Source organism: Chelon labrosus (assembly GCF_963514085.1).
Source record: "Chelon labrosus genome assembly, chromosome: 3".
Lineage (NCBI taxonomy): Eukaryota > Metazoa > Chordata > Actinopteri > Mugiliformes > Mugilidae > Chelon > Chelon labrosus.
Window position 1 is genome coordinate 24,360,610 of NC_140339.1, and position 18,764 is coordinate 24,379,373.

The 18,764-nt window shown below is 41.1% G+C and overlaps 1 protein-coding gene across 1 annotated transcript in view; it reads right to left on the minus strand.

Annotated features, from left to right (window-relative positions):
- The window catches only part of myo1ea (myosin IEa), a 47,228-nt gene that overhangs the window by 13,368 nt on the left and 15,096 nt on the right, over positions 1 to 18,764 (minus strand). The window contains exons 4-18 of the mRNA XM_084541016.1: positions 17,629 to 17,723; positions 13,673 to 13,760; positions 12,280 to 12,369; positions 11,310 to 11,441; positions 10,892 to 11,026; positions 10,467 to 10,599; positions 7,483 to 7,679; positions 7,295 to 7,375; positions 6,535 to 6,621; positions 6,348 to 6,431; positions 4,874 to 5,041; positions 3,930 to 4,015; positions 1,844 to 1,925; positions 1,517 to 1,623; positions 302 to 400 (exon numbers count right to left, since the gene is read on the minus strand). Coding sequence (XP_084397142.1) covers positions 302 to 400; positions 1,517 to 1,623; positions 1,844 to 1,925; positions 3,930 to 4,015; positions 4,874 to 5,041; positions 6,348 to 6,431; positions 6,535 to 6,621; positions 7,295 to 7,375; positions 7,483 to 7,679; positions 10,467 to 10,599; positions 10,892 to 11,026; positions 11,310 to 11,441; positions 12,280 to 12,369; positions 13,673 to 13,760; positions 17,629 to 17,723 — 1,664 coding nt within the window. The remainder of the gene's footprint in view (positions 1 to 301; positions 401 to 1,516; positions 1,624 to 1,843; positions 1,926 to 3,929; positions 4,016 to 4,873; positions 5,042 to 6,347; positions 6,432 to 6,534; positions 6,622 to 7,294; positions 7,376 to 7,482; positions 7,680 to 10,466; positions 10,600 to 10,891; positions 11,027 to 11,309; positions 11,442 to 12,279; positions 12,370 to 13,672; positions 13,761 to 17,628; positions 17,724 to 18,764) is intronic.

Genomic DNA, 18,764 nt, shown 5'->3' on the forward strand with positions numbered 1-18,764 from the left:
TCTGGCAGTGTAACTCTGTATTAGAGCTTTTATCCAATCATATTTCAGCCATCATGTGTTGCCGGAGTCAAAGATGGTCAGAGAGAGGAGACTAATTGAACTGTTCTAAGTGAGTTTCTTGCTTTAGTAATGGCATTCATCTCGCTATATGAGATACCCGTCTATGATGCGATGCCCTGTTTTATTACGTATCCTTATGATGCTGATGGTTTTTATAGCAGCGGCGCCATAACGATCGTATTCAGAGGTGTTTTGAATAAGGCCTAGGTGGAAAATGCACGGCAAGTCTGAGGCGTGATACCTGTTGAGGAACTTCCTGAAGATTCTGCGGTAGGCGTACCCAGCACGCCTCACCCTGATGTTCTCCTTCAGACCCAGATACTCCACCTGGTGCTTTACTCTAAACAAAAAAGGAACCCACGATTAACTTTGAATGTGGCACTGAGATGATCAAGTTTACCCTGTTACTACCTTTACTTAATTTCAGATCCTCTATCGTTTTAATGTCACATCTTTGCGTTACATGTGACATCATCTTTAATTCAAAAATCTTTCCACAGCACATAAAGCTCCCGCTCGAGTGGAGGAAGGGATAGCAGCAGGTCATTGTATGCAAAAAAGCTGCTTTTGCTCACTTTTTCCTCAGACAAAGACGTTAAGCACTACTTAGTACACTCAGACTTCCTGCCAAAACAGCGTTTCCGGTGCTAATTAATGAGCCACCCAGCACACGACTCACAACAGGAAGGTCATAGACTCTAAACAATAGAAAATCCTTCTGTATCTGAACATGCAGTGACCAAAACCAGTGAGCAGAGTAGAAAGAGAGGGAAACTGAAACAATGTCTGAAACACGTCTCACATGTCTTCAGAAAGAAGAAGAAAAACAGATCAGAACAATGATCCAGTGTTTGCTTTTTGTAAGTGAATTTCACTTACAAAAATGAGTGAAAATATATTATCAGGACATGAATAATACATTAGCATCAAAGTATAATACTCCCATAACACATCAATGGCAGTAAAGAATAAACTTAAATGAACTGCTTTTTTATCAGAAGCTAAATAAAAACCAATAATATCATCAGCGTAAAACCTGCCCAGAGCTGCCAGCAGTTCCTCACAGGATGCTCTTTGGCTGATTGGTGTGGTTCGACCAAAAGCACATACTTAACTTCAATCCCGGCAACATGGATTTTCATGTCATCTTGCATATCTGACAAGAACTGCAAGGTAATCCTAAATATATATTATCATTATTTACTTAATTTGATGTTTTAACTACTTCTAAATTATTTTACAGAAATAAAAATAATCTGTTTTAGGAAGGTAAATCCTTGCTGTTCCTGCTCACAGCATCCATGGGATCAATCACTGAAAGCTTCCACTAATGGCTCCACTTAGACTTTGCTCTGAGGGATAAGTAACTGGATGAACATCATCTGACATCAACGGTTTTATTTCTGCGTCCTGCATGACGACATTGGGGGTGGGTTACGGTGAATCTGCCACTTACCGACTCTCCTCCCAGTCTCTGGGCTTCTTGGTCTCATTTGGTTTGATGCAGCGGATGTAGTGAGGAGTACATTTCATCAGTGTGCTCACCAGGTCATTGGCTTGTTTCTGTAGGGGACAAGCAAGGGACATCAAAACAGAGAAATCAAAACAGAGAAAGGACAGATAATGATGAGAGTGACAATGGTAATGATGTGAACGTTAAAATAACCCAAAGTACTGTGGGCTCTTTCTGACTGGGAATGTTGAAGGGCAAACACACTTTTTCACACGGGACCCTGATAAGGAAAAGGGACTGGTACACACACCGACTTCACTGAGCACACACCTTTATTTTGCTGCCTGCAGTTGTGGGCCGACCCTTCTTGTCAGCGTTGAGGTTTTCTGGAAACAGTGCTCTGATGAAGGCACTGTTGGAGAGAAGAGGAGGAGAGACTGAGTTAGGACTGACAGAGACAAGCTGGTATCATCCTCGTATCAACATAAACACAGTGCTGTGGATCTGAAAACAATGCAGGGTTACCCTGGCGACCAAAAACAAAAACGCAGTTAATGATTAAAGAACCAAGGACCTCTGACTAAGGTCACTGGTTTAAATTCCTGAACCACTTGGGAAGGTCTGAGTTTGTGTGCACACTGTGTTGTGTTTGTACAAACAGCTTTCTGTGCAGCAAATCTCCCCAAGGTCTCGGCTGTACAGAGGAACGAATGCTTTTATTTTACTAAATGTGAAATTTAATAATAAATTACGTGAACTTTAACTCTTTAAAGTCTTTAACTCTGTAAAAGGAGGTGTGTTTTTCCTGGGAGGACCATGCCCATTTGATTCAGTATTTTCTCCTGTGTCTTTCTGTAGCTGAAGTGGTATTAATATTAACAGATAGTTGACATTATTTGTGAAAAGAAGAAAGTCTTTCTGAAACCAGAGGCAATATCCAGGAGGGAGATAATACAAAATTACAGAGACAGAAACAAAGGACTAGCACTAAAACATATAAAACAGACATACGTATAAAGCTCCCCTTCTCCTACAAACTCTGTTTGGACATTAACACAACACGTGGACATGGTCAACCAGAGCTGAACCACACTCCCTCCCGAAAAAGTGCTGGGGCCAATTTATTTTGGAGTGGAACAATTTAGTCCTAACTTAAACTTTTAATTTGTAGATGTGGTTTTATAACATCATCATCATCATCATTACTACTACCCAGGATGCCTTACTGTGGCTCAGCATGTAGAAGATATTTGAAGTTTCCACATCCTCATGTTTCTCTGTGAGGAACAGTTTGTACTTTTCAGCTTTATTTACAGCTATACAAACACTAATGGTGAATATTTTTTTTTTCATAGAGCATGATCAAGTAATAAGAAAGAGACAGCATGTCTTTAAAATGTGACAGTTGAACTAATCTGTACTGAACCACAAAAATAAATCCTAAAACTGGCTATAACTAGATCCAAACTGATCAAGTATCTGTGGGACAATCCACAGAGGCCCCTCCCCGCAACCCATAGGACCCAAAGCCCCCCCACTAATGAACTGTGTCGGCTGTTTTTCCTTTGAAAAGTCACACAAAAATGTAGCCGTCTGTTCTAAAGCGGTCACGCACTTCCGCACTATCCCTGTTTGACGATTATTATTTGATTATTTCAAAGGGCTTTTTTCTCCCACACTGATATTTGTTTGGTTTCAAACATCTGACTTGAGGCTTGGCTACAGAAGAAAGGACCAGCAGGTTGTGTGTACAAGTGGGCTAATACTGTCCAGCAGACACCACTGGTCAATGCTTTCCTCTCTTTTCAGACCTGCTGCTCGGAGCAAAGAGGATGCTTCCTTTTCTTCTTGTGCTGCCCTTGAGTGACTGTGCCTGATTCTTTTGTCCATGTGTACATGTATATATTTACATACACATGTTTGTTTGTCTAAAAGTTAGCAGTATGTATACATTTTGTAGCACGTGTCTGAATGGGACTTTAGCATAACCTCCTTTCATGCCTCAAAAAGCATGCATGCAAAAGAGGCCCGTGGGGGTTACTCAGACAATACAGGCTGTTTGAACAGATGGCCACTTTGACACAAAAAAGGCCAAAAAACCATAACATGGGGGCAACAGACTGCATAACGCAGCCCTGCAAGGAGCCTGCAATGGTAAGGGCAGAATGGTTAGAACCCGTAAGCCACATAATGGGACAGCAGCCAGACGTGATTCAGGGCAGAGTGCACGACGTAACCCAGCCCTGCACACTTTTGCCGCGTCCCGCCACTTCCCAGATGCACTGCAACGTCTGAAGCTTTCATTCAGATGTATCCAATTATAACCATATGCATCACAAAAGAAGACTCCCTCCAAGTGAGCACTACAGAGGTCCTCGCCACATGTCGGTGCAGTGTGCAAACAGGAGTTACTTACATTTCACTGCTCTGCATCAGCTCAATGAGGTCAGTAAAAAGGACGTCTCGGTTCCTCTCGCAGAAACCCTCAGCGTCGTAGGACACCTGGAGGAGAGGCATACAGAAGGAGTGGTAATTATCAAAGAGGACAAGGTTGAACTGGTACAAATCTCCAGCTAAATGGCACAGGACACCTGTGAGAAACTAAAAAATTGTAACTGATATTCTGACCGATCAGTGCCTTGGATTTTATGGAGGGGGGAAAATAAAGGGTTTCAGATCCAAGCTTTACACCTCCTAAGATTAGCATCCTTATAAAGGCACCAGTGCATCAATTAAACCGTGTTATTTCTGGTGTACTGTAGACTGGAGGAATGTTTTGAGCGGGGTCATGGGAGCCCCTCAAGACGTTACGGCATGGCTCATTAAGCTTGTGGCATGTGTGCCAGGCTGAGGCCACCACCACACATCTGGAGAATGACACGGGACAACCTTGGCCAGGACACTGTTTCAAATGAGGAGGGTACTGCAACCATAAAAGACAAAGAAGAGAGAGGTGCAGCCGGGAGGGATGTTAGTTTAGAAGTGGAAATCTTTAAAGGACAAAGATGACGACATAGACTCCAGGATTGAAACACCAGCTGCATAACTGGTATTTATGACAGATCATACAAGTGGGAAAGAAAAGCTCCTGTACCAACACCATAAAAATATCATCTCAAGACGTTTCTATTTCCAGACCTAACCCTTCAGCTGCCTATTCCAGACTCGATGCATGACATATTCTTTTACCGTTGACACCACAGCAAAGCCGAGTACATTGAGACACTGGCAATCTTACATTGAATGTTATAATCTTTCAGCTTTGTCCCCCAGAAACAACATGATGCCAGGTGTCAAAGTGACCAAAAAGGACCAGACTGCCCTTAAAACGTATGCAGCACTACGTGCACTCAGACCGACCTTGCCAGCATAGTGGTGGATTATGAAGCCCTGGTTCCAGCTGTTGAAGTGTTCATGGGTGTTGATCTGGACTCTGAGCTTCTGCAGCATTGTCTGGTCGGCTCCCTCGCCCACTGCGTGCATGGTGGCGCACACATCGTCGAGGATGCACATGATACCGGGGGGATTCTGGGATCACACAGAGACAGAGTCACATTTTCACTGTTATTTTAAAAGGAGTCCCAGAGGTTAGATGTCTATCGAGTTCATCGATAGAATAGAATACAGCTCTCTTAGCCTTCCACGAAACTAAATTTAATAGCTTTGTTTGGAGTGTATTTTTATAGACCAAAACAGTCAGTTATTTGAAAGTGCAAATAATAATGTGTGGCCTTAATATGTGCCATTAGAAATGTGAAAAAACTAAACTTAATTATATCTCAGAGAAACTTCTGATAGTATAACCTATTATCTGTATTGACCTATATGCTTTATCCATCAAATACAAAAAGACACTTTTTTGACTCTAGCAAAGCATCTAATTGAGACATGAAAGCTACTCTAAGAAACTCTAACAGAGGCGCTCTTAAATATTAGTCTCGCACTCGGCCCCGTTTGGCTCCATTATGTCCGGCCTTCAGTGACCTTCAGATTGCACAGTGGTGACAGTGTCTCAGACTCCAAGAACAGCGTTTAAAAGGACACATGTAAACTTGTCAGTGTATTAGCCAGAGAGCTGAACTGTCAGGCACCGATACAGATCCCCTGCTCCCCTCAGATGGAAGCTTGTTTTAAAGCCCTTGTTGTGGATTTCATGGATTAAACCTCTCAGTAGGACAGATAAATCAAATTAAGAGGCATGTCGGCACATTTGAGGATGTCAAGCAGCAAGTCGTGGCAACAGAGCAGAAGCTTGGCAGGGACTTGTGCTGCTCAGTTTACAATATTAGGAAACCAAACTAAAACAAATCAGATAACTGGCCATATCCGAGTTTATCTGCTTTATATCTTTAGCCTTTGGCCTGTTTGTTATTACAGAAATAATTCATAATCATAATACGAAGGCTTAGAAAGTGTGGTTGTGATTTATTATATAGAAAATAATTTGATTTAATGAGTTTCATATTTCTTCTCATGTGCAGTTCCCTTGTTGGACTAAATGCATCTTTCATTTTTTGTAAATAATTGCATGAGTGTTTTTTGTGTATGATGGTTATGCTTGGTCCAATCTGATCACATATAAATTTATTAACTTGTTTTTAACCTAACCCTAAACCTAAGGTTGGTATATTCTAATTACTTCTGTTGTCCAACCAGATCAAACCTCAAAATATTCAATATATGATCACAGATTTTCTGTTAAACACCCATGGTTGTCTATTACATGAATTCAGATTCAGCTTTTCTATAATAATAATAATATAAATTGTTTACTCTTGGCAGGAGTTGTTAACTTTCTGTTTTCTAGCTTGTTTGCGACTTATGGTTTATTTACTTTGCTCTCGATGAGATCGCATACGATCTTGTTGTTGAAGTACTCGATAGCAGTCCACTTGATGCCCTCCTGCACATACTCCTCCTACAAGACACGGAAAGAGAACAGAACACATTTAGAGAAGCAGGAAACAGAATAAGAGCATTAAAACAAAACAAGTAGCAATAAGAGTGTGGGGGAACAGTACCTGCTCCGCCTTCAGAGTCAGCTCAATGAATATCTGCTGGAGCTTCTCATTCACAAAGTTGATGCAGAACTGTTCAAATCCATTTTTCTAATGAAGACAACATGGTTAATAAACTCCATACAGCCTGAGTGAGCTTTATCTTCAGTAGAGTACGGATATCCTCTAAGCTCAATGGGCTTTGTTTGGACTGGGGGCTATACACAGACTGTTTGATATTAAAGGAAGCCCCACATTGTTCAGTTCACTGCGCATACAATGGACCTTCAGCATGAATCTAGGTGACGGTGCTCTGCATCTTCCTGTCTAATAACATGGGGTCACCAGAACACTCACGACCTTTTCTCACATTGTGCATTCAGAGAGGAATCCTTCAAACTTAAAGACATACTGAAAAGCTGAAGGAGCAGATTAGATCATATTTACACTGGATAATGTTAGCATTATGGTGCACGCTAACTACCTTGATAGTGAGAATATAGAGGTCTTTGCAAGCCAAAATAACACAACAACATGTCCATTTTCAAGTAGCCGCCCTCCCATCAAACTAAACAAGTAATCAGATTAGAAAAGCATATTGAAGTCTGCAGTCTCAATCTGGAGATGGCCTTTAATCCACATGCTTTATAAATTAGGTTTATCCTTTATATTAAATCTGTTTAAATACTCAATGCTAATTCCAGTTAATCTAATTTATGTGTTGCTGCATAGTCAAAATGCCAGCAGTCATGTGTTAGTGTACAAAACAGCCAAAAACACTTACCTGGAAAATTTCAAATCCATAAATATCCAACACTCCCACATTTAACTCCTGATGATCCTTCACCATGGCTTTGTTGATGGACTGAAAGCAAAGGATTATTCAAACAAAACTTATATTTAAGACAGGCTTTCACGGCTTTAGTATTTCACATTTATTAATTCTAAAGCAGCACAAACATGCAATCATACCTCAACCAGGTAGTCAAACACACGTGAATGCAGGGCTTTGGAGAGGGCGTCACGCGTGTAACACGCCTGCTCCACGTTCAGTGTCACGTCAATAGACTCCACTGCATTTCCCCACTTGCTGTCCATCTTCCGGCTGGTCAGCTTCTCCTTCAGACGATTCTGGTCAATTCCAAGCAGAAACGCAGGAAAGGCTAAAACTGTAAGACAGAAGAAAGATCATGTGAGTTCATATAAATGTTTCCTTACCACACGGTATCTTTGGTTACCGGTAGGAGAAACGTTAAAAGGTGTGCAGATTAGCTGCATGTTAGAGTACAGGACAGGGATTATAATTCTGTATGAAGCCATACACAAAACCAGCCAATTACGATGAATAATTATAATAATATCAATACAGAGTAGAGTCAATTGGACCATTTAAGTATGTTTAAAGGTATATTATTGCAAATAATATTCCATAACTCTCCCTCTGAGCTGTAATAATGACTTGATAAATCAATGAGATTATCTTGTCACATTCTAGCTTGAAAAAACTAATTATGTCATCTTAAACTGATTAACTTTTGGATTTGTAATGTGGGATGGACAAAACAAAACTTTTTCAAGAAACTTGGAAATTATTATTTGTACTTATTTCTACAGTTAACATAGATGGTAACTGTTGTATTTAGCTCATACTATTGTTATATTGGGCCGTGGCTGTACTTTTACTGTCTGATAAACTATATAAATAAAGCAGAATGCTGCCCTAAAAATATGAAAATCAGTATGCAAATCAGCAGGTAGGACGTCATGGTTCTGTAACCTTATCACACCAGAGAGAACCACCCCTATTTTGTCTTATCGACCACTGGTAACCTCTCAATAACTGCTGCTAATATTCACAATGCCTGCAAAGCCACGAAATTAGGGTGATTCAGATGCTAAACCGCTAAAACTAAACATCCTCCAGCAGAGTTTTCAGAGCCAACGAGTTTTGAACTACAGCTGAATGCAAAATAGAAGAATAGCATAGACCAAACTCTTGAAAAAAAAAAAAAAGAGTTGAGCACACCACAGATCATTTGCCCCGACCTGGCGTTGATATTGTCCCCTGAGAGCCCCTCCCTGCCTTATTACAGTGACTCACTTCCCCTAAAAGGAAATAGCTCTCAGGCCTGCAGTCTCACTGCGTCTGGGAATGCATCAGACCACTGTAGTAGCTCCCTTTTTGGGAACTTAGGGTGTGACTGACCATATGCCTGCTTAAATCATAAGGAAAAGTCATTGTTTGTATGGATTGTACATGACGGCGAGGAGGCTTTCTGCACATGGTGTAGAAGCAGGGATAATATAAGCACATGTTTTCCTGCAGGAAATTTGTCAGTCAAAACAGCAGTTGGCTTTGAGAGCAACAGGATGATGCTGTCATTAGAGAGGTTTGTAAAGCATGCTGATTCAGTGCAGTAATATGTGACATGAGCATTGCCTCTTAATGTCACTCAACACTTCCTTCCTCCAATAGTGATTCTGCTTAGCTCTCAATGAAAACATCAGCATTATGAGACGTGGGTTAATTGCACGTTCATTTGCAGGGGTGGGAGTTCTCCAGTCAATGTTTTGCAGAATAAAGCTCGGAGGCACAAAGAGCATTACCAAAACAAAGTTATGCAAAAATCGATGGTGACAACAGACTTTCCTGAATGATCACCACGCTTTAATTACAAATTAACTGAAAGTTGCACTAAACATGAAGCTGCAGCCAGCAGTGGGTTAGCTTAGCTTAGCTTAGCATAAAGCCTGGAAACAGGGGAAATCAGCTAGTTCGGCTCAACTGAACAATGTCAAAGTTTGCCTCAACTTTCTTTCAACATGCGAAGATGCACTGACTCTTGTTGCTGTGTGCGAGTTAAAGATGGTGAAGCTTTATATTAGGAGCAATGGTCTCAATATGTGCAGTTACAGCACAGAAGAAGGGAGATTGAAAGCAACGGGAAAGGCAGAGATTATAATGCACTGCTGTTACGTCTGCACTGAACAGACCAAGGCTTTGTACACTGTACTCTCATCTGCATCATGCAGACACAGCATGAGATAGAAAAAGAGGAACGGAGACATGAATAAAATGAAGCAGGAGAAGGCAAGAGGGAAGAAAGCAGAAGGAGAAGTATTTTTCCAAGTAATTTTCATCTCTGACGAAATGCATTCAGACCCTCAATAATAGCATTTTTATGTTCTGGTAATCTAGCGTGGCCTGGATTAGTCCAGACAGTTGGCCGCAGCCCTGCATTAACACAATAAAATTTTAGGGAGTGAAAGTGGTGAGAGAGAAATATTCTCCAAAACCAACCCAAGAAGGGCAGCTCAGGACAGTAAGGGGAGGAGAAAGCTCCAGAAAGAAGAGAAAAGATTTACCATGACCCAGTCTTAATCTGAATACCAGCACCATCACCACTGAGCAGATATGAACAAACCGAACAAATATCTCAGAAAATACTGGGTGGACAGATGGATGTCATTTACAGACATTCATGTTAGGCAGAGGATGAATCTCTCTGACTGTGGTGATCATCAAGCACCAGGTCAAAGTTTTCACTTTATATCTAGAAAAGTAGCTATTTGAAGGATTAGCACAAACTCTGGTATAGATATTCATGGTCCCCAGAAGATAGAGGTCTGGTGATTTACAGCCTTTTTCTCCAGCACAAACAACAAAGTAAAAGTTTAAAACTGTTCAAAACTTTGGTTTATGACAGAATACCTGCAAGACTAATGACAGGATTTCCATAAAGAGTTTAGTAGTTTTGTCATCCACATTTTACCTCTCTTCCAAGACTCCAGCAACTGATTGTCAGAGCAAATAAAAACATGCCCGGTTAAAGCTGGAAAGTCTATTTTTGTCCATCTGTCCCTGATAAATGTTAAAATGTGGACTTTAGCCACCCTCCTATACCTGAGCACTTAACTAGACCACGTCCAGCCGCTTTGTGTGAGCCTATACTTACACTCCTCACTGTCCACAGCAGCGTAGTTGCCCGATTCCCTGAAAGTGATATTTCCCAGGTGCAGGACACCGGCTACAATCTGAAGCACCATGGAGCGGTCCTCCGCTGAGATGCCAATCACATCCATGGCATGCTGGGGAAGCAGAGGAAAAATAAAATCACGTTAAATCAGGGTCACAGTGTGGGTTTACTCACTCCTGTGGTACCTAGCTCATGTCTTCTAATTACTCCTGTTGCGGTCTCACTTGTAAACAAAAACAGGAGGAGATCATTGGAAAAGAAAACAAAGGAGTACTGCTAGAGAGAGAGACAGGAATGTAAAGAGAAGACTGTGAGCCACATTAACTCTGGTATGACATTCACAGACAAACACAAACAACACTGAGGGTGTTACTGCCAGCTGAACAGAAGGAATCTGACTGTACCACTGTCTCATGGAAGTCACTCTTGTCGTTGATGTCGTCCACTTTGTAGGAACCAGACTGATTGAGGTAAGTGTAGTAATCCAGGCTTGTGATTCCCAGGCTGTTCTTCTGCTCTCCGCTGGCTCCTTCTATCAACTACAGATCAGAAATCAAGTGGTAAATGGTGCATGCAACGGTTTTAGACGCGAGTCTTTATATGTAGATTCATTTTAAGACATTTTGTGTGCGCTCATCTGTGTTTGATGTCAAAGCTGAACAAGTCTTTTCCACTGACTTTGGGCCGTGTGCAGCAAAAACAGATCGACCCTTTTCTTGCGGCCAAATGGCACGTCTAATCCAACTTGTCCTGAAATTCCCTCACAGGCCCCTTTTCACGAGCCCGACATGTCCCATTCACTCTGAGAAAAATAAGTCTCACCTGGTAGAATATGTGGAAACTCCTTTCTCCAGGATTCCTCATGACGACGCGCGACTTCTCCAGAAGGAAGTTGGAGATTTTCCCTCCATCTGGTTCGCCACCAGAGCTGAACTGGATCTCAAAGTATTTCCCCTGATAGATCAAAGCACATATTTTAAGTATTCTAGTACGTATGTATAAAGCTTAAATACCAGAGCTATATAGTCTGAAATGCTGGCACCTGGTGTTTCTACGGCTGCTTGTGGTGTGTGTGTGTGCATTTATACAAAAATCGGATCCTGCTTTTTGTCTTGCTCTGGTGTCCAGACAAGCCTGTAATGTAATATCTGTTCCAGTCAAGCTGAGGGCAGAAGCACAAAGCTGAACAGAGACACCACTTAGTCCTTCAAAAGCAGTGATCTCAGGCTGTCAGCGCCAAACTGGATCTAAAAATATATTTTTGCTTCGTATGCAAATCGGAACCTTTGACCAAGAAACTGAAAAATTCAGGGGAAATACATTTTCTAAACAAGCTTGTTCTTATTTTTACATCCTTGCTGGCCGAGTTTCTTAGTAAGCGGCAGAGGACGTGTCTCAGTGGTTCCGCATGTGTGTATTTCTGTACAGTGTGTCCTTACAGCAATTCTGGTTAACCAGGACACACACGAGGTTTGCTGCCCCATGCAATAAAACTGAAAACAGAAAGAAAAGCCTCTACTATAAAGCTTTGTTTTCAAAACTCTCAGCTTGGATTCCAAGGTGTGCCACAAAACGTTTGAGTCCTCAAATTAGTCCACAGTAACTTGTCCTTAACATATGTGGTCTTCTGGGACACAGAAGTTGCTTAGTAGTGTTAAAATCTAATGCTCATGTTTTCAGCTGACTTTCCTGTGTATTTTTCTGTTGAACATTAACCAGTTATGAGTTGAGCCACAGTATTAGCACTGCGATTCACAAAAAGCAGAGGCCAGCTGAGAAATGAAAGCCTTACAAATCTGCTGGAGTTGTTGTTCCTCACAGTCTTGGCGTTGCCAAAGGCCTCGAGCAGCGGGTTGGACTGCAGGATGATGTCTTTGACGTGCTGCGAGGAGACAGATCCAGTGAGCTGTTAGATATGTAACAGACAACCGTACAGCAGGTAGAGACAACACACACTTCACACCCTCACGACACACCGGTGTGTACGTCTCTGGAAATTTCCACTCAGAAACTACACTGCACCGTGAGTGCACATAGACGTGTGCACACAAACGCACATCTACAGACAGACACAGAACGTCTGGAGGGCATTATCTTTCCTGTGAGCCGTGCGTGTATGTCAGAAACACATGAGTTTTAAATCAGTATGGCAGACACAGATATTCCCACTTCCATTATTGTTTGCAGAAGGTGAGTGGAATTTCTTGGAACTTTTTGTTGTTCCTATTCCCGCTTGAAAGGAAAAGATAAACACTGCACTTACTACTACTACTATATTAATAATATCCAGGAAATATGAAAGAACGCTGAGATTCTTTCAGAAAAATGGTCTAAAGATAAGAATAGTGGTCATAACATGGCATGAACATTATCAGACATGATATGAAATCATACTCAGAGAAACAGACAGGTCAGCATCTTTTTAAAACTATTTTCACACGTGTGTGAAAACACATCGTCAACACGGTGCATAAGAATGCAGGTGCTGAACAATCCCCATATGTTGTTTCCCCCTATGTGTGCAACAATGGGAGTGAGAAGTGATGCTGAGGAGAGAAGAGACTCACAATATTTGTCCAAACAAAAAGCACAGAAAGAGTCATCTTTACAACTGGCTTTTGTATGCTGTACAACTCTAAACACACAAATAATGCTGTGCAGTTATAGGATTTAGTTTAACCATTCAGATTAACAGTAGTGTTAAATCTAAAGCCCGAAAATGATTTCTGACGTCGCTTCACTGCACGCAGCTCTGAGTGGATTAGATATAAAAATCCCACTGCCATCACGGTTAAGGCATTTCCTCATCAAACTTTAGATCTTTATCGTGCTTAGAAGCTGGACATCTGCTGGTTTGGGAGGGGGGGGGCTGCCAGATGGCTAAAGGGGGCTGGGCGAACGTAAGAGGCTGCTGATGGGCTGATAATAGGCTATGAAGGATGAGGATGACAAGACAAAGACTGTGGCTGCGGGAGGAATAAGTGCAGGAATGAAGCAGCAACAGGTTGTTTGATTTCAAACGTGTAGCAAATATAAATATTAGAAATTGTCCTGGTTTTTATACTAACCTGGTGCTCTTTACTAATATGGCACTAAATCTTTGCATCTAAGCATCACAAAAATCTCAGACAGTCAAATGCATCTTTCACATGCTGTCCGGAGGCAGAGAAATCTCTTTCGCTCACCTGCACTTTGGGTCCGCCCCCTGAAACTCTGGAGATGTAGCCCATGATATATTTTGCTGCCACCGTTTTTCCTGCTCCGCTTTCTCCACTGAAAACCAGATAAAGAATTTTAAGCATGCGTTTTGTCATTCAGGCAATGTGAACCTCTGAGACAAATTCATCTAATAGCATGTGACGCCAGGGTATAGATATTGATTTCAGCGATTCATGCCGAAATGGGTTGTTGTTGTCGTCCATATTCATTACAAAAACAAGATTGAGGGACTCACACTTTTTGTATTGACTGTTTAGATTTGGGCTTTTCCTCTTCCTGAAACCAGATGACACCTTCTGATTATGGCTTAAACCTGTTTTTCACAAAACACTGAGGTTATTTTGAGTTACTAAGAGGGCCTGAGCCATGTCTTATCTTTAATTTGAGTAGGTTTACGTCAGTATAGAAGGAACTGTGCATGCGTTATCTTGACCTTTTAACACGCTGTGCCAAAAGTTGAGAGGTAATTGGACAAAGACTGCCTGAAATCACACCCATGCTTTCGCTGAGGCCACTTATAACCAAGTGTCCAACTGTTTGTACAGCTAGGCACTTTGTCTCCCACGCAGTTTGACAGAAACCCTTTTAAAAAAAAGTTGAGACTTTATTTTAAAAGGACTGTGCAAAAGCATGAGAAACAAAAGTGAGGTAGCTGTCCACGCGCTTTCAGTCTGGACTTCACGGATTCTTCATTCAGATGATTGAAAATATTATGGATTATGTTTAAGCGTGTTTGAAACGTTCGAGAGTTATTGCTGTTCATGTGTATACAATCTTTTTCATCTTTTGTGCAACTTTGTACAAATGTCAACTCATCTGGACAGCAATGAGGACATTTATTCTGTTTTGTTTACATATTTTTCCCCTCATCCTACACTTGTCTTTTTGCCAGGGTCATACTTATTTTTGACTTATGTGGCTTGGTGGTGGGTGACAGCGGAGTTCCCTTTTTCTTTTTGTGCCTTAAAGTAAAGTCAGGTTAGTAAAAGCCTCTGTGAGAAGCACAGCTGCAGACTGTTAGAGGCTGCCAGAGGAAGTCATGGGAGCAACTCTATTACACAGGAGTCTCTATATGGTTGTACCCATCCCCCTATATACCTCTACCAGATCCTTCAGCATTGTCTGGGCTTCCTCACAGCATAGTTAGAAATTAAGCAACAACAAAGTGATACGCCAAGTTTCATTTCAGAAAAGCTCCCTGTTGTCTTTCCGGGAGCATTGTTTCTCCTCCCGTCAGTTATGATCCAAAGAGTTATTTTAATCACAAGCTGCGGCAGTTTGAGTTGGAGTCCCATTTTCAGCCTCCAAAGGGGCAGGTCTCATTGTTACACAGCTCAAATGTTGAAGGCATTGTTAACTTCCGCAGAGATGTATTAACCAAACAAGGACATGAGTTAAACAATGCACAAGGAGGTTTAAGCATAAACTTTCATAAATTATTACTGACTTGAGCTATGGGGAGGATGCACTGTCAGCACAGAGTTCTCATGCTGGTGGTTTTAAATCCAATTATTGTATTCCCACAGAACTAGCTGCAGTATGTTCAAGAAGATTTTTAAGATTTCTTCTGCGAGACCGAGACCGTAACATCTGCTTCTCTATGCTTTCAATCAATAGGAGGTTGTCCATTTGTTTTGAGGTCCGAGTTAATGGTCCACAACTTGAAATCACAGGGTGTTAGTGATTAATTCATTTCAGTAAAGCTCTACAGAAGGAAGGGAACCGACTGCATGTGGCAGTAAAGACTGACACAAACAATGGTGAGCAAACGTGTCAGATGATCTTTCTCCACATGCCTTCCATGTCTTAAGAGTACTGATGCCATGAGAGATTTCAAAGATGGCAATCCATGTGGTGCACGGAAGGACATAAGGGGCGATAACAGGTTTTGTGGCAGATATGATCACTGCATAAGTTCTTGTGAGCAGGAGTCAGGCATCAATTGTTGCAAAACCATATCTGAATAGCTGAGAGTACCATTTTAAACAAGCACATACAACTGTCTATTTAGCTTAAAACAACTCAACCGCTGCCCTCAGGTCCTACCAGAGGAAGGAGAACAGAAATAAGAAAGAACCCGAACACTGCAAGTACTTCATCAACGGTCTGCAAACTCCAATGTCAAACTCATCAACCAAGAGTCAGTCGACTCATTAAAGAAGGATCGAGAAGGTCATCCACATCTGACTCTAATGACAATTTCTACAGAGAGATAGCGTTGACGACCTTGCTCTTGGACCAAATGTCATTACACAAGCAAGGTTCCATATATTGGTCATGGTATGCCACCTAAGCTATCACCAGACGCTAATTGAAAACAGGTCAGGGAGAAGATCTAAGCTAGCCTCTTTTCGTTAAATTGGAGTGGTTATTTTAAATAATTCAAACATATGAACATCCATAGAGGATTAAAAAACAGAAGAAGATGAATACGAAGAAAATAAATGCAATATATAACTGCCTAAACATTGTTAGGTAATGTAACTAACACCCCATGACTAAACCTGTATTTTTTACTCATTAAAAGGGACTTGGTAATCTCAAAATACCCATAGTCCTCTTAAAAGTGGTCTAATTATAACAGCGACTTGCTTTGTTGGCACCTATGAAAAGAAAAGAACAGCCATCTGTGGAAATATCTCACAGACAGTAATTAAAAAAGATGATTAAACCAGCAAAACACTAAATAAACCTGCTTTTTTAGGATTAGGTTTCAGGAGCTGTTGTTCACCTGACAAAGACTCAAAGTTAAGCCGGCTTTGGAACACAAACTGAGAGACTGTGAAGTCTGACAGGAACCTGGTCTCATTTGAGGTAAGACCAGATGTGAGGCTGCTGATGCTCAAATGAAAAAAGTTGCGATGTTTTGATTCCTCTATCCCTCAACCACTTTATGCTGAATCTCCCTCGTCATCTATTCACACATTTCCTTAGTAAATGTGAAAGAGCGCTAACACAGGCCCACGCTGACCGCACTGCACGGCCAGCAGTTCACGGCGGCCTTTGTTTACCGAGACCTGGTTCATCATAAAAACCACTTCCACGCTTTTGTTTGCTGATTTAGTTGATCGCAAAATCCACCTCAGTGCCTTTATGCAGGAAACCGAATGAGCAACTGCTGGCTGTCCAAACAACGGGCGAAAGTGCTGAAGCAGGGGTCATTCGTCATGAGGTAAGCACTAAAGTAACCATGCTGCTCAGATGACTGGAGCGTTGGAAAAAGCTGCGATCATGACAACACACTTTTTTTTTTGCAGCTCAAAAATATTAATCAGTAAGCTCCAGCAGGCTGTGAAAGTACCTAAAAATCCCCTAAATCTAGGGAGTGAGTGATTTTGAGCCAAGGTTCATGCAGGTGTGCTTCTGTTCTTTCTTTTGAAAGCAGGAAGTTGCTTTCCAGCTGCTTTGTTTCCTGTCCATCCTTAGCTAATAAAGGCCATATCCAGCTGTTAAATATGCATTGTTTTTCTATTTGGGTATAAGTAAATTTTTTCCATTTTATATTTCACTGAAGCCGAAAACGATATGATGAATAAACACCGGAGAAGCACGTCACTCTCTGTCACTAAGCAGCACTGAATATTGTGGTGGAACCTGTTAGGTCTGTTCTCCTGTTCCCCTCCCGTCTATTATCATGACTTGCGGAGCAGTCCAGCTTTGTGACCGCACAGATCACGTTGCACAGATTACTATCACCCGCCTTTCTCTCACATCCCGGACCTCTGACACATAGATACAAAGGGCTGAAAGTTACAAAAATGTAAACTTGTATAATCAATCAACTAAACAACTAATTCACCTCATGTTAAATGGAGAACTTAATAACAGTGCTGCTTTTTTGGGGAGCTCTTACATAATTTGGTTGTCACATGCCATTAGATCATGATGTGTAAAGAAGGCAAAGAATGATCATAATTCTTACCTAATGATGACACATTGGTTCTCTCGGTCGATCATCATGTTTCTGTACATGTTGTCTGCCAGAGCGTAGATGTGAGGGGGGTTCTCATACTGAGCCTGAGAGTCGATAAAAAGATTTTATTAAAAACAGTGGTAAGAGCAAAGTAAGAGCTTTTCTAGGACACAGCATCTGAAAAGAACAAGTACACTCACTTGCCAATTCATTGGGGACACAAGTGAAAACAAATACATTCTAATATAACAACCCTGCACTAAATCCATGTTATAATGCTTGTGTATATACAGTTATTATTGAGACAGGTGTTAATTCAACTGCATGATCATTTGGGCGGATGTAGTTTGTGGTGCTAGTAAACTTGATTGAATTAAACACAAAAGAGTTTCTGTTATTTAGCCTATCCCACTGACTAATATTCAAAAAACAATAGAAGTCAAAATAATAGAAACACATGTCGGCACAATACAGTCCAACAGGCTCCACGTGCTGCCACAGTCTCAAAAGTGAAAACACAGTTGAATCAACAGCTCTCTCAGCTTATCTTAAACAAACTCAGAATAACATAACCTTCACGAACCTAACATTTAGTGCAGGAATGTTATATTAGGATGCATTCGTTTACACATGTTTCCATAATGAACTGCCAAGTGAGTGCAAACTGCTCACAATGCTGCCTTATGAAGAACTATTTTCAGTGTAGCCAAACCAAAACAATTAACAACACATAAATTAGTCATGCTGTTGCACTGGGCGATACATTCTTGCGTTAAATATGGGTGTTCTGCTGCTGTGAGAACTCACTAGAGAACTTCAATGCCCAGATTTTTATTTATTTTTCTTAGGAAATACGAGGTGTTTTTCTATTAAACCACATAGTTGAGGGTAACAAAGCTGGAAACTAAGTTTTCATGGGAATTTTTGACAAAATAAAACAAATGTATCTTAACAAAGATGTCTAGAATCATTCTAATACATGTATACACTGATCTCACTTTGACAGTCAGTCTGATACATAAAACAAAGACAATTTCCAAATCTGTTACTCTACAACTGAGCATCCAAGTTTGTGCCTTTATGATTAAATTCAGGAAGCAAATCCGAATCATCTAACTGCGCAAATGTAAACCCAGTGAACTCGT